The sequence below is a fragment of the Carassius auratus genome, chromosome 15 (assembly GCF_003368295.1).
Source record: "Carassius auratus strain Wakin chromosome 15, ASM336829v1, whole genome shotgun sequence".
Taxonomy (NCBI): Eukaryota; Metazoa; Chordata; class Actinopteri; order Cypriniformes; family Cyprinidae; genus Carassius; species Carassius auratus.
This window is the reverse complement of record NC_039257.1, coordinates 20,139,502-20,150,863: the sequence shown is the minus strand read 5'-3', so window position 1 is coordinate 20,150,863 and position 11,362 is coordinate 20,139,502. Positions and strand designations below refer to the sequence as shown.

Genomic DNA, 11,362 nt, shown 5'->3' with positions numbered 1-11,362 from the left:
TTTTTTTAGAACTTAGAAAAAAGATGCTGCAGCCAATGAGCAGCCAGCGGGGGCTGCAGGACGACTCAACCTCCGCAGACAGTTTTTAATGTTTATCAGACAATAAATACTCAAGATTTTGCTTTAGTATAACTCACAACGAGTTTCACACAGCTTCTCCGGCCACGTTGAGTTGTTGACACTTAACAGTGGGAAAAGCAACACATGCGCTATTCACTTGTGTAACTTAAGGGTGAATGGGTAATGTAGTTTCTGCTCTGGGTGGGATGAATTAGGAAGCTTGCATTGTGAAGGGCGCTCTGAAAATCGGCAAAAAGATTAAAACCTCTATTAAAACAGATGTCCAAATGAGCGTACCGGTACGCTACAAGCACGTTCTGGGCGCACGGAGAGGTGGCAGTACGCTCAAGAGCTATATTTGGAAGTGGCAGTACTGAGTACCGGTGCATACCGGCCCACTTAAAGCACTGGCAATGACTATACTTTGGAATTTTTTTGCAGTCCACTTAGAATTCAACATGGAAATCATTTTTGTTTTTTATTGGCATTGATTGTTTTGAAATTCAAATGGTACTTACATGCCTGTGTTTTTATTTCTGTAATAAATATGGCTTTCAAGCCAACAGTTAATTTGGAGGATATTGATGGTTTATTGCAGGTATGTTGTTTACATGAGAAAATCTGTGTTACAAGTTAAACAAAAATTCCAATAAACAATCATATTTTGAATTTAAATAGTTTCTTTGTCTTGAGTTTACATTAATTATTTACATTTTACATTTACATATCCAAAAAGTTTCAGTCTTTTAATTGCGATTAATCGCGATTAATTTTAAAAAATTGTGCGATTAATTAGTTAATTTTTTTTAATCGATTGACAGCACTAATTTTTAACATTGGTTGCTTGCTATCAGGGTAGCCTCTGCCAACAAATTGGTCCATCTGTCCTTAGAGTAAATACACTTTTTCTTTTTAGAGCTGCTTGACAGTGGGATTGAATTCTGTTTGCATAATTAAAATATAATAGTTTTATTCATTTTATTTATATATTGTATTACTGCAATATTAATATTATTTAATATCTTTAAAAAAATCAGTATGGCTACTGTATACTGTCATTTGACTTCCCTGGAAACATAGAGATTAAAGTACAGTTTATGTCCTCCGGGGCATCGCTAGTATGGGGAAAAGGGTGACCGAGTGCATCTAACCTTTCAAATCGTATTCACAAAAATCAAACCTTTAATTGGAGTATAAGTATTTAAAATGGGGGGGAAATGTTTGAAACCTTCATTTGCCAGTTTAACAGCTCTAAATGTTTTCCTATAATGCCTGATGAGGTTGGAGAACACCTGACGAGAGATTAGAGACCATGCCTTCATCCAGAATCACTTCAGACCCTTTAGATTCCCAGCTCCATGTTGCTGCTTCTCCTCTTCAGTTCACCCCACTCATTTTCTGTAGGGTTCAGGTCAGAGGACTGGATTGGCCAAAGCAGAAGCATGGTTTTGTGCCCAGTAACCAGGTTTGTGTATGGATTATTGTATGGTTTGGATCCAAACATGGTCCATTATAAGATTTCTAACAGAGTCAGTCACTTTTACATTTTTTATCTCTTGGTATTTCATCAAATCGAAGATGCCATTTGTCTGAACAAGACATCCAGGACCTCCAGCAGAAATATAAGCCATTGACATAAAAAATACAGCTGTGTATTTTATTGTACACATGGGGTAGTTTTATCCTTGTTTTCACTAAACCCATCTTGAGTGTTACACTGTTAACACTGTGAGCAGTGCAATAAAATTAGAAGACTAATGTCATAATCAATGATACTGCATAATTGTTGCCATCATTTAAACAGCAATATTATTTACAGGAAGAATTGCACAAGAGTACATGTCACAGAAATCAAACTGAACTTTGGCCTACATGATTTAAATGGATTCTCACATTTCACTGTTGGTTATATATGCTCTATATAATTGTGTATGTGACCAATAAAAATCCTGAATCTTGAATGATCTGAAGTATATGTGATTATATGTGAACAAATTTGATTCACTTTTAATGATTCTTTATTCAGCCTAAAATTATGACCTTATAAGTTTTTTTTTTCTTTGTTGTTTTTTTGTGTTTGATCAATGCCTTGAAATGGTCTTTGGCTCACATGATTATTAGAAAAGCAACATATCGTTGATGGGATAAGAATTGCTAGATGGTTTTTAAGAACACTTAAAACCTTAAACTCTTAAGATTCTTTCAAAAAATAAATGATATGAGATCGATATGAAAGAAAAAAATTCACTCAGTTCTATTTCTTAAGCAATATGCTCTTTGACACCAACATTTTTTTTACAGTGAAAGCTGCATGCAGATAAATCACTCATGTTATCTTAATACTGGCTGAAACTATAATTTTACCTCGAAGTCAGAAGAAGAAAAAAACAATTATTATCCAAATATAAAAAATACACTTATTTTAGTTGTTAGTGTACATCATAGTTGTATTGTATCAAAATAATAATAAATACTTGATGAGTTTACTGTACAGTAATAATACAATTAATAAACTTGAAGATACGGCACGTGCAATAAAATCCCATCTAATCCTATTTTAAATTAATTTAATCAAACATGCCATTATTTGCTATTTTATTGCACATGGGTCATTGCAAAATAATTTTTATGAACCTAAACATACACTGTCAATCGGAAATTATTATTTTTTTTAAGAAATTAATACATTTATTCAGTAAAGATGCAGTATATTGATCCAAAGTGACCATAAAGACTTCCACATTGTCATAGGAATTATTTGTCAGATTACATTTCAGTATACTTCAGACAAAACGCTGTTCATTGAACTTTTTTTTCATTAAAGAATCCTGAATAAAACTTATAAAGGTTTCCACATATTAAGCTCTTTTTAACACTGATAATAGAAATGTTTTACAGTATATTACAATGATTTCTGAAGGATCATGTGACATTGAAGACTTAAGTAATGCTGCTGGAATAAATGACATTTTAAAATGTATTACAATTACAAGTATTTCTGTTGCATGTTTGAGCTATTTTTACTGTAATTTCATTTGTGTTTTTTTTTTTTCGTGAATTTACAAATAATGAATTTACATGGTGCAGACTTCTTTCAATATATATATACAGATGGGTCCAAAAAGTAGAGACCTGTAGTGAAAAACCTTATATTTTGCACGTTTATTACAATATTTTAATAAAAATAAAATGAACAGCATAGCAATTTGAGTGAAAGGTGAGTTAACAAAAAGAAAAAAGAAAGAAATTCCGAATTACACTTTTAGTATTTGGTTTGACCCCCTTTTGGTTCAGTTCTTATTGAACTCATCAAGTTGTTAATGGACTTTAGGTTTGAGAGTATTCCAAAGAATGATGCAATTGTTAAAATCATTAGAATATGAACGCACATTACATGATTACTTGAAAACTGCTGATTTAAACCGTTATGAAGATGTATAGAAATATAGACCTGTCACAGCTTTAAAATGGCATGATAACTGCAATATCTGCACAGCTTGTCTGTATCTTTCTCTCAAACCATATTAAAAGCTAACACAAGTACATCCCATTTCTAAAGCCCACCCCTTTTTCAATGAAGATAACGGGTCTTATCAAAAGAACTCTGTCCCTACGGTTCATCTGATCACACACACTGCTAGAGAAGGCCCTGGCTCGTCTCATTCTGCTCTTCTCACACAACATCAGCTTCACAATGCCGGTTGATTTCAATGGAACGTGGGAGATGGTCAGCAATGACAACTTTGAGGATGTCATGAAGGCTTTGGGTATGTGATTTCTATTACTGAATGCCTACTATAGTTATCAACAGGAGCATAGACACACCACCAGAGATGCAGATTGGGTTCTTGCATCTACATCTAACTTATCTTTTCCTTAGAGGACACTCTTTTACTTTGAGTTCACTCTAACCCTGCATAAATGATGCACTTATTGCAAAAGAATGGGTTAAAGAACACGATATATATGTGTGTGTGTGTGTGCCAAAGTAATAAAGTTCGAATTATTTAATTTTTTTTGTCATTCTTTTATTTTGAAACAGATTTGAATGCATGTACTCACTTAATATTAGAGACTTTATATGGGTTATTATAAATACTAACTGCAACTAAAATCATAACAAAATATGCATAGTTTGAAATAAACTTGAAAACGAAAAAATGTGCATGCACTGGGGTTGCATAAATTTCAGTCATCTTCATTTTGCAACAGATTTTATTGCATGGACTCATGCTTAATAATAATAATAATAATAAATGGTGATCAGACTGTTATAGGAATTTGAGGAAAATGAATTAATTGAAATGAAGAAAACTCATTGAGTATCTTTACTTGTGCAAGAAATGAATCAATAAATGGGTTGCTTTTTCAGGATCAAAGTTCATGCAAGGTCATATTACATTAGGTATTTTATCAGTGGCTTTGATAAAAGTGGGAGACGAGCGAACTTGAACACTTCAGCCACCTTTGTCCCAGCGTATCAATATGTGTGAGGTCATTTCTGTCCATCTATTGCATAACTGAAGAAATATGGCCCTGTTTCTTCAGTGTCCCCAATGATTTCAAAGTCTCCTTTCAGTACACTGAAAAGATGTTGAAAAGACATGAAAAGGGGTCAAATAAGTAAATCAAACTGACATCAAAACATGACATGTCATTGTTGTGATGTAAATTTAATCAAACATATTGGCCTACGTAAACATTAACCCACATTTCAATGTGGGATTAACTTCTTTTTTTCACCCAATTACCGCTGGAAGAAATTGCCATCCAAACTGAATTTAAAATGATGTTACAGCATCTTGATCAAGCCTTTATTAAAGGTGCTGTAGGGAACTTTTGTAAAAATATATTTTTGACATATTTGTTAAACCTGTCATTATGTCCTGACAGTAGAATATGAGACAGATAATCTGTGAAAAAATCAAGCTCCTCTGGCTCCTCCCAGTGTCCTATTGCCATTTGCAGGAATGCCATTGCTCCCGGTAAAAAACAATCAATCAGAGCTGCGGTCCGTAACTTTGTTTGTGTTCAAAATGTAGAAAAATGAACATAATAAGCGAGTACACCATGAATCCATTTTCCAACCGTGTTTTTAGCTTGTCCTGAATCACTAGGGTGCACCTATAATAAGTGTTTATATCCAGACTATTTTAGATTGCTTCGGGGGTACCACGGCGGAGTAACCCAGTACCTTTGTGATTCTTCATAGACATAAACAGAGAGAAGTAGTTCTGGCTACAATGTTCAATGTTTATTAACCGCTAGAGCGTCAAAAGTTACCTACCGCAGCTTTAATACTGATGTCAGATTGATATCAAGGTGCCTGCTGAGATGCTTCTTGGAACGTGCTGATACTTCCTTTTCAAGGCTATTATATAGTTAATTCTATTCCTCCCTTACAGACATTGACTTTGCCACTCGTAAGATCGCAGTGCATCTCAAACAGACTAAGGTCATTGTGCAGAACGGAGACAAATTTGAGACCAAAACACTCAGCACCTTCAGAAACTATGAGGTCGATTTCACCATCGGGGAGGAGTTTGAGGAGCACACAAAAGCCCTGGACAACAGAATTGTTAAGGTAGGTGTTCAAAATGCAACAAAGTCCAAATATAAAATATTTCAGATTTGAGTTGCATAAAAAATATATAAATCCATTTGGATTTTGAAAATAAACTAATCAATTAGATGCATACACATAAAGAAACAGGCAAGAATTTCTGAAAAAACACAAATAGAAAATGACCAGGTCTGTATATTTATCCAATTTATTTTACTTATTAACTAATTATTTTAGTGTTTTACACAATTAGCCATATTTTAACCACGCTCATCCTTTTAAACTAACTGAATAAATGTAATTGTTTTCACATTGAACAGATGATATGGTGTCCCATATAGAGTACTCATCTTTTACATTGACAAAACACTGAAATATTTCCTTCAGACTCTGGTGAGGTGGGACGGTGATAAACTGGTGTGTGTGCAAAAGGGAGAAAAGGAGAACCGTGGCTGGAGGCAATGGATTGAAGGAGACCTGCTTCACTTGGTAAAGAACTGCACTTGTACAACTGATACATCATCAAAAGGAGAAATCAATTATTACACTTATGGCATACAATAGTCCTGTATTATATGCCAGGGTACTGAATTATTATCATATAATATACCACTGCACTGGCATACATGACACCCCAAAATCAATATACATACCCAAATAAACAAGGTGACACTGTAATGTCTGTCACAATTCCAATTTGGCACTTTTTAAGTGTATATTAATGAATATTTTAGTGTATATGTCCAGTTATCATGCTGACCCCTCTCTCTTTTAGGAGATCTACTGTCAGGACAAACTCTGCCATCAAGTCTTCAAGAAAAAAAACTAATGCTCAATAAATAACAGGATTTTCACACCTGGGTTTGGTGTTATGCTGTGTATATTTATTAAATCAATTTTAATAAACAGCTTCAACCAAATACACTCATTTGGTGCTCCATCTGGGAGAATTTCAATGCAGCAAATAAAAGTTTCTGATAATTTCGCTGTTAAATAAGAATGAATAATAACTTCCATTAAGAGGTGTATAATCCAGTTTAATTATATGTGTTTTATTGAGACCAGTATATCAAAGTTGATATTATTTGACATGATTTAGCCAGAAATGGGCATGGATGCATTGTTTTCATGTACTAATACCTGCTATTGCACTGGATGCAAAAGTTAAATCAAGTACTGATTCAGTAGTGTTTATACTGTTAAACCGTGTTCCCTCACCATTGTTAAGACACACCAACCATTTATCATCAATATATTCTTCTAAAGCTAATCCATTTACAGTTACTTCCCCATAATGTATTGTGTGCATTAAAATCACCACAGCATATTTTCATACACAATATTTTCCAAAATACTTCCCTCTATTTCCCATGAGGATTATTCAATTCAATTCAAGTTTATTTGTATAGCGCCTTTTACGATACAAATCATTACAAAGCAAGTTTCTACAATATTTTGTAGTAGCTTATCAGTGGTGACTATCAGTTTGTGCGCATATGACAGGATTTTTCAGAAAAATTAATACAAGACGTATTCAGCCAGAAGATGAACATTATTTAACAGCAGTTATTATATGATTCAGTCACACTTGTAGCAATATGTGTTAGTTCTGTTTGTTGATTCAGGGTTAGCATCATCTGGGGTCATCTGAGGGTCAGCATCATCTCTTCTCAGGTGTTCTGGATCCAGACTGGAGCTTGTGGAAATCCTAGTTACAAACATTGAAAGAAATTATAATAATTTATTACATCTATCAAACCTTTACTAGTCCATATCCTTACTGTAAGTGATTCATTCTTATAATTTACATTTATAATTTCATAGCTTAAACCATTTTGTTTGAAAGTTACGAATCCCCCACCCCTCTACCATTCTCTCCATCTCTTCTAACTGCTGAATATCCTTTAATAATAAAATCTAACTCTGATTTTAACCATGTTTCTTGCACACATATTATATTAGGTTTCTCTTTTAATTAATCTACATATTTCTTAAATGACTGGCCGTTAGCTATCAAACTTCTAGCATTCCATCGTAGTATGCCTTCATTTCCCACCCTTCAGTCTATTCCAGCATTGTGCTGGGTAGACTGAGTGTCTGTACTGAAGTTATCCCTAACTGTTTCCCAAACCATTCCTTTTATCCCCAAATATTTTTCAGCTGCTTTCACAATAATTCTTATCCTTTTGGTACGACCTGTTGTCTGTGCAGTACAATTGATAACTTCAACCATAAAAATCACAAAATCATGTTTGCGGACAACTAAATTGTCTTTCCTTATCTTTTCATCCTCTTCATTTATTATGTCATTTCTAATGCCCTCATTTCGTTTTGGTATTACATTCACTCTGGGGACCAGCTTTACTGCTTCAGAGTAGCTAATGCCTTCAGTTACTGTAATTCTTTGTACCTCTTTGGCTCTTTTACTAAATTCACAGCCCAGGTATGCTGCAATGTGTCCCCTCCACAATTGCAGAACTTTGTCACGTTCATCATAATCATGATATATGCCCAAACCATTGACATTTATAACATCGAAGTGGTGGAGGGTTGTACAACTTAACCACATAACTCATAAAACCAACAAAAACCTTATCAAGTAACGTTTCCTCTTCAAACTGATAAGCTGTTGCAAATGTCCCCAAATCTCTTAGTTTTGAGTCTTTTGGTTTCACATACTTTAGCCTGCTTAATGTTTGCTTTTATAGCTTCTGTCTCTACGTTTACAGGAATGCCTGTAATGACTGCTCTAACTAGCTTTTTGTCATTAGCCTTTGAACATTGCACTAGTTTACCATGAATTTTACTCATCTTAATTGCTTTTTTGAGTTGTTCTTTACTTTTACAAAACACCAGTTGTTGTCCATTTCGTGATATTTTTGCATTCTTTACCTCTCCAATTTCTTAACTTAGACTTTTTGTAAGTTGTATCGGATTCCCCTCTCAGAACGTGTTACTTTCTTGGCTCAACTTAACAAATACCTTATATTGTTCCCCACCATCCTTTAACCCTAAAACCGTATTCTGGACAAATGTGGGCAAAATCATTTTGATTTATTTTTAAAAAATACTTCCCTTGATCTGAGCGGTACAAGACTTGGTTACCTTTCCTAAGTTTGCCTCCTGAACACACACACATTTTTTTGACTCAATTCTACAATGTTAAGTGGGTGAAAAAAAACCTCCTTAATCTTGTATTTGGGTCAAAAAATGGGCACCCATAGAAATGAATGGGGAAAACTGTAATTTAGAGCATTCTTCTTGTTTTTTTGTAAAAATAAATTAATAGATCCAATACAATGCATATCTAACATACACACAAATGAAGGGCTGATCCTGTACAACATTCTCATCATGGCAAAAACTCACACTCATACACACACACACACACACACACACAAACAATGCATTCAATGAGCCTATGACAGAGCTGGGCTAATGTCTGACCATGTTTTTTGGTATGATCCAATCATATTTTGGCATCTTTGTATAGTCTGACCTAACACATATATATATATTTTTTTAAATTACAATTTTAACTTGTGATAGTCAAAAACTTAAGAGGTCAAATTCGTTTTATACAGTGGTTCATAGAGTTCAGCCTATATGCAGCCATTAAGTACTATAGCCATCTAGTGGCTATTGATATTATTGTTTTTTGTTAATTTAATACCAAAATGAGACACCAGGTGACAGCAAAGTCACTTCATCTTTAGGTTTTAGCTCTAAGAACTTATTGAAATGATATTTTAATGTAGTTAAAAAAATTACAAACATAAAACATAAAAATAAGCATAATTTACATAGAAAATATGGTACTTTTTGAGGTAAATAAATTCAAAAATAATAAAATAAAGCACCATAAATGGATAGACAAAACTTTATTGAAGACAGTGATATAACATTTATAATAAATAGAAAATAGGATCACACCTGAGTCCTCTGTGCCCATATTTGTCCACAATTACAGGATTAAGGGCTATAAAGTGAATACGGTTTGAGGGTTAAAGATACACTTTCACCACAATCAGTTGTATTATTATTTTCCTTTTTACTAGATTAATATTCCACTCTTTGTTTCCCTTGCTGTCCTCCAACTCTCCAATGCTCCCCTTCTCTCCTGTCTCACTTACTACTCCGTCACTTCCTTCCTCCATCTCCTGACCATTCCCAGTCCAGCTGTTGCCATCCACCCTGACACGGAGTCAGTTTCAGTTTGCATTGGCATGCACCCGCCATCCACAGGCCTCTTCCACCAGGTCCCAAATGTGCCAATTTTTCCTGGCTCCAAAAATATTGTCTGTTTAGACACACAGAGATAAAGAATCAGTGTAAGAATCACAGCAATGGTGACCATCAAAAAAGCATGTTGTAGCCAATCAAAAATCATCCATGGCTACCATCTTGCATTGTGGCATGAATAAATTATGAGCATCTTTGCAATTTCTTTAATTGTTACTATTTCAGAACAGCTTGTAAGGAACTTTTTCAAAAATTATAAGAAAAAAAAAACAATCTTTCACTGTGGAGTCACAAGATTGTTGTAATTAATAAATAAAATTTGTCTCAGAGATTAGACTCTGAATGAGTTCAGTGATTTAGGTTAAATAGTGACTATGGTAGAACATAATCATCACCACCTAATGACTTTTGCTCTTTGCAATATCTAGTTGTTCTAATTCAGATAAAGCAACTAAATATAATTTATTATTAAAGAGTCAAGAGCATAACTAAAGTAAACACTGACCACTATAATGGAGACTTAAACTTGTATTTTCTTCTTTGGTAATTTTTCCTGTTAACATCAGTTGTCTTAAATAATGATCAATCAGCACTCAATAAATCTCTCAATTACCTCATTAAATGTAACGCTTTTTCAGTGTTGCTTTTAACACGATGTAGTGTGGACATTTATAGACACCCAGCAGTGTTAATTTGACACTTCCTCATAATTACTTTTAACACTCTGTAGTCTGTACTGTTAACACGTATAGACAACCATCAGTGTTGATTTGGCACTTCCTCAGAATTACTTTTAACACTCTGTACAGTGGACACATCGACAACCATCAGTGTTAATCTGACACTGGGGTACTGTGCAGGGAAGAATTTTTGGTTATTGTTGCAGGTCATTAAATTGGTTATAGTCTTTGATTCTTCAGTGTAAGTCCTATTTATTTATTTCTATATTTATCTATTAATTGTCCCCCTGTGATTGTTGGTATATTAAATCAACACAATGAATATTCAGTCTTTTTTCGTTCTCAATCTTTGTGTAATTTGAAGTTAAACTAGAACATCTGTTTTTTTTGTTTTTTTTTTTTGAGAAAATGTTCGTAACCATATGTCCGTATTCCATAAAACTAGTTTACCAATAAGCCAGGCTTATTTCAGTTATTCTGATTTATTGACACTTGATTTGGTTTCCGAAAGCAAAACTACCATAACTCAAACTCAGTCACTGAGGTAACTTCTGCTGGGAAACTATTGTCAGACTAAGCTGAGTTCCTCTAAACTCTGACCACATCGATTTCACCACTGCAGTTGCCAATTGGGCTTCGCTTTGTGTATCAAGTTCGCTCTCGCTGAGACAGAAGCTGAAAGCTTTTCAAAATTTTTACTGTAGTGTCCAATCATTGACCTCAACGTAGTGCCTCCCTGTTTTAATTGGACTATAGTGGTGATTGACAGTTCCTGTCGACCAGTAATATCGCCGGTTCTTCTCCGGAAGGCGTCACC

At 34.2% G+C, this 11,362-nt stretch overlaps 1 protein-coding gene across 1 annotated transcript; it reads left to right on the top strand.

Annotated features, from left to right (window-relative positions):
• Nucleotides 1–3,648: 3,648 nt before the first annotated feature.
• LOC113115336 (retinol-binding protein 2-like) lies at nucleotides 3,649–6,547 on the top strand. Its single transcript, XM_026282852.1, has 4 exons — nucleotides 3,649–3,827; nucleotides 5,466–5,644; nucleotides 6,011–6,112; nucleotides 6,399–6,547. Exons 1-4 carry the CDS (start codon nucleotides 3,755–3,757, stop codon nucleotides 6,450–6,452), a joined length of 408 nt encoding a protein of 135 aa, XP_026138637.1. The 5' UTR covers nucleotides 3,649–3,754; the 3' UTR covers nucleotides 6,453–6,547.
• The last annotated feature ends 4,815 nt before the right edge of the window (nucleotides 6,548–11,362 follow it).

What these genes read in the sequence shown, in the direction of transcription:
- LOC113115336 (XM_026282852.1), top strand. Translation starts at nt 3,755, where the DNA reads ATGCCGGTTGATTTCAATGGAACGTGGGAGATGGTCAGCAATGACAAC. An exon ending in TGGACAACAGAATTGTTAAG is followed by an intron (nt 5,645 to 6,010) that starts GTAGGTGTTCAA and finishes TATTTCCTTCAG; the next exon opens with ACTCTGGTGAGGTGGGACGG. An exon ending in AAGGAGACCTGCTTCACTTG is followed by an intron (nt 6,113 to 6,398) that starts GTAAAGAACTGC and finishes TCTCTCTTTTAG; the next exon opens with GAGATCTACTGTCAGGACAA.